Source organism: Apium graveolens, chromosome 7, assembly GCF_009905375.1.
Source record: "Apium graveolens cultivar Ventura chromosome 7, ASM990537v1, whole genome shotgun sequence".
Taxonomy (NCBI): Eukaryota; Viridiplantae; Streptophyta; class Magnoliopsida; order Apiales; family Apiaceae; genus Apium; species Apium graveolens.
In genome coordinates, this window is record NC_133653.1 from 131,488,826 (window position 1) to 131,493,307 (window position 4,482).

Consider the following 4,482-nt stretch of genomic DNA (forward strand, 5'->3'; position numbering starts at 1 on the left):
ACCACTAAGATTGTTTGTATATTTTCATTACATGATGGTTATTTCAAATATTTAAATTACCTTAAATTTTTTATATAGATTTACTTTAATTTGATATTCATGTAAATATAACTAAATTCTGTTAAAATAGTAATAAAAATAAAAATTAAGACGCATCAATAAAAAAGTTGTAAATATAAATTTTTCCTTCTTATTTTATTTTTACATGTTAATTGCTTCTGCGGGGCCGTGGACTTGTCACTCTTACGATTTAATGGTTCGAAAATCAGGCCAAGCCCATTTCGGGCAAGAATTACAAAAATTAAAACCAGACCCAATAAACCCGAAAAAATATAAAAAGGTTGAGTTTCTAGGGTTTAGTTTCTCTTCTGCTGCCCCCAATTACATCTGTCACATCCCGACGCTTGTCTGTGTCGTTAGCTTCTCTCATTAAAGCTAATTTCAGATTAGAAGTCAAATTTCGTGAAATTTTAACATAGAAATGTCGGGGTGGGGATGGGCATTTATATAGGGATAGAGGTAGTGTGGGTTTTATAATTGATGTAATGTTTTGATATTGTGTGATATAAATAACAGAGGGGGTGTGCTATGTGAAGAAAGATCAATTGTTATTTTTGGTGTTTGTGTTTTGGTATGGAGGTTTGGTCAGTTCTTGACAGCAAATGGTGAGCAATCTGTTACTTGGAAAAGAGCATCATCCATGAACGAAGTGCTCCAAGAGGATAAGACAACTTATCACCTGATAAACAAAAAGAGGCTCCCAAAGATGAAGAAGGTAAACATGATTACTCCGTTTGTTTCATTTTTAGGTTTGTCAATACATTGAAAGTCGTAAATTTTCTCAAGTTAACGAAACCTGAATTTGTAGGAAGCAATTCTTGTGAACTGTAGCAAGGGACCTGTAGTGGATGAGGCAGCTCTCGTGGAACACTTGAAAGAAAATCCTATGTTTCGAGTAGGCTTAGATGTCTTCGAAGTAAAAGAACTAAAAAACCCTTTTTCCCATTTCGTTTAGTTCACATACATGTTATTAATTCATTGTAATTTACTACATCATTCATTTATATTATGTGTTGCACCAGGAAGAGCCATACATGAAACCTGGTCTAGCTGATATGAAGAATGCAATTATTGTTCCCCACTTTGCTTCTGCTTCCAAGGTTATATTCACTAGTACTTTTTGAGTACAAAACAGATCTTTATGATATGTTATAAAAGTTAGTTTGTAATCTTCTATTAACTGAATGATTTTTCCTCTATAGTATTGTGTGTTATTTAAGAGTGGGACTAACGGAGTAGGTTTAGTTCGGTTATTATTGTGGTATATGCAAATGCCTAATGAATTCGATATGTTGTTTATGCAGTGGACTCGAGAAGGAATGGCAACACTAGCTGTTTTAAATGTTTTGGTACGACTCTGTCTATAATCCTCAGAAATATGCACTCATAGAGAATTTAACCATTTGTTGGCTTAGACTCACTAAGATCTACTAAAACCATTATGTGTGTGTGTACAAGGAAAGATTAAGGGTTACCCAGTTTGGTCTGATCCCAATCAGGTCTACCTGTTCTTAAATGAAAATTCTCCAAAACAGAGGGGTGTGCTATGTGTTATTATAACCATATATATGGTGATTTCAATTATTTTAGACAGTAGGCTTGTAGTTTTTGGATTTTTATAATCGTATCAACTATATGAAGCTTATAAAATTTTACAGAGCTATAAATTAACTATTGGGAAATAAAGTACAATAACTTATGTTGCTTGTTGTATTTGTCAAATGTGCTTATCTGATTTCTTGATCAAGAAATTAAACATACTGATGGTGAGGAGAAGACTGAGACAGATCAGAATATGCTAACCATGTTTGATATTTTAAGCAAGAAAAAACATGTCAAGCTTGAATTTCTTCTGTTGAACAGGAAGTCATTTGCACAAACAGTGGAAAACTTATTTGCTTGGCATACGTATTCACTGTCCCCGCATTTGTTATTCATTTATAATGTTTATTTGTTGTTGTCATGGCACATCCTAAAGATAAATTTGTAACAATCGATGTTTATTGTTCGTATGAAAAAATATGTGTCATTTTCAAATATATATTTAGTCCTCTTATTGCTTGAATTCACTACCAAAAATGGGCTTATTGACACTTCCAAAATGGCTCAATTAGGAATGTGCAAGAGATTAAGATGCTGCCAACAGTGGTTTGCAAATTGCAATTCAATTATGCGGTACTTCTCTTTGTTCATTTTTGACAACAAATGAGAGATATTTAATGGTGGAAATAAGCACACATTAACATATAAATCAGATAAAAATCTTACTTGAAATTACAGTGAAAATCTATTTAAGCTGTTCTCTATATTTGTCCTTGTTTCAGAAGAAATAAAGGCCAAGAATCCTAGGATCACGTAAGCAGACCTTTACCAGGTGACTAAGAAATAAATAAATCCCAAATGCATTTCCTATAGGGTGTCTATGAGTTGTGGTAATTAGCATTTGCTATAGCTGATTAGTTCTGATGATTCTTCTTCGAATACTTATCACCTGTCTCGCTATCCTCTTTTACCTCTACTAAACTTTATTCATACGTCTTTTGGTTCATTATAAATTAACGCAACCATAAATGTCAAATGATAAGGATTGTTTTCTTGTACAAAACAATCCGGTTGAAGTTTCACGCAGTCTATCTTAAAAATTTCAGCACCCATAACATGATGTGCATTTCCAACACCAGTATGATGATTTTCTTTCCTGTGCATTTTCTTAAAAGTCTGCACACAATCGCAACACTCTATGCAATACTGTATGGACTTGGTGCTCGTGCGAGGTTGGTTCTAACGAATCAGGGGCTGGAAATCCGCAAGGAGCTCGTGCTGCTATTTTTGTTATGGTGATTATGGCACTATCAGGGGCAACTATTATAAGTGGAATTATCTTTGTTTGTCGGAACGTGTACTTTTATATAACTTATAGTTCTTAATGATAGTATAATGTAATTTTTATAGAATTTGGTTCAACTCTCTGTAATGATTCATGAGTTTTATGTTAATTAATTTAAATTGAGTTTTATATTTTGGATATAAATATTTGTCTAATTAATATTATATTTGTGAAAATTTGAAGGAAAACAAATAAAAAAACTATTAAATATGAATATTTTAAAAATATTGATGTGGGGCCCACAAGTGGGCCCTTTTTTGTCAGTCAGTATCTCTGTTGTAATACAAAATTTGTGTTACTATACTAAAAAACATGTTGCAATTGATACCTATAGCAACATATTTTTCTATGCTACCATTGTTAGGCCTCAATGATACTATAGAAGGGGGTTGAATATAGTATCTACAATCAATTCGATTATAAACACAAGTATGTAATAGAAAACAATTTATTCAATATATCAAACTCGGTTACAGTATGTTTAATCTACTCTTTCAGTGGTGTATGATATCACTAAGAGCTGCTAGGGTTACAATGAATAATATTCTCGTGAATGATAACACATATAGTGTAAACCCTAATCTGTGTTTATATACTACAGAGTTACAAGATATCTCCTAATTGATATGATATGTTCTGTTTCGTAAAATGCATCAATCAGAGATTATCTACTGTAGCCCTTTAGTTGTTCAACTCTCCAAGCATATCTTCTTTTGTTTAATCCAGATCATCTCCTGTAAATCAGCTGCTTTTCATCCCTGAAGTGTATCCGCACTTAAGTTCTGATGTAAGTCCTGATGGCTTAAGTTCTGATAACTTCCTGTCTTCAGTAAGTTCTGATTTCCAGTTAAGTTCTTATAGTATGTTCTGAAACTAAACAAATCAGATTAGGCATGACATCACAAATATATCTAACAATCTCCCCCAACTTGTAAATTATAAAAATATACAAGTTTATAGATTTGATGATGTCAAAAATATTTAAGTACAAATGTAATGAGAGTTTATATGCACAACTAAATACAACTTACAGTCCATGCAGCTTTTACCAAATTCACTGAATCAGCCTGAATCCATAATGATTCCTTACAAAGTCTGATACCAGCTTGGTCTCTCCATTTCTTTTAAATTCAAGTAACTGAGCTTTGACTTGCTGCAGTTCTTCATCTTCAGTATCACCGATTTGATATATGGCAGCTCTGAGTGCAGAAATTGGATTTCTTTCAAGTCCATCTCCCAGTCTAATTACCCTTGGATGTGTAGAATCTTCATTATAGCATAAACATCTTCCTTTCAGAATTACTTCTACCTTAGCAGAATTCTTCCTCATAGGAATTTCTCTTCCATCATCCTCAGTCATCATTGGAGTATACTCTGTCATTCTTGCACCAAAAATTTTGAGTAAATCTCTTATTGTCTTTAGAATATATTCTGACCATTTCCTAGTAACATCAGAATTTACCTCCAGTAGATAATGAATATATTGGAGCTCTTTGACAAATTTCTTCAGCACATCAGATTCAGATAATCTATAA

The 4,482-nt window shown here is 32.8% G+C and overlaps 1 protein-coding gene across 4 annotated transcripts; it reads left to right on the forward strand.

Moving 5' to 3' along the window:
- Positions 1–295: 295 nt before the first annotated feature.
- On the forward strand, positions 296–3,076 carry LOC141672998 (glycerate dehydrogenase HPR, peroxisomal-like). Of its 4 annotated transcripts, none has more exons than XM_074479724.1 (5): positions 296–775; positions 869–976; positions 1,083–1,160; positions 1,365–1,409; positions 2,778–3,076. In XM_074479724.1, the coding sequence occupies exons 1-5, from the start codon at positions 701–703 to the stop codon at positions 2,985–2,987; spliced, it is 516 nt and encodes a 171-aa protein (XP_074335825.1). In that variant the 5' UTR covers positions 296–700; the 3' UTR covers positions 2,988–3,076. The 4 variants fall into 4 exon arrangements, with proteins under 4 accessions (XP_074335825.1, XP_074335826.1, XP_074335828.1 ...); XM_074479725.1 differs by lacking the exon at positions 2,778–3,076 and adding an exon at positions 1,924–2,235; XM_074479727.1 differs by lacking the exon at positions 2,778–3,076 and adding an exon at positions 2,175–2,235.
- The last annotated feature ends 1,406 nt before the right edge of the window (positions 3,077–4,482 follow it).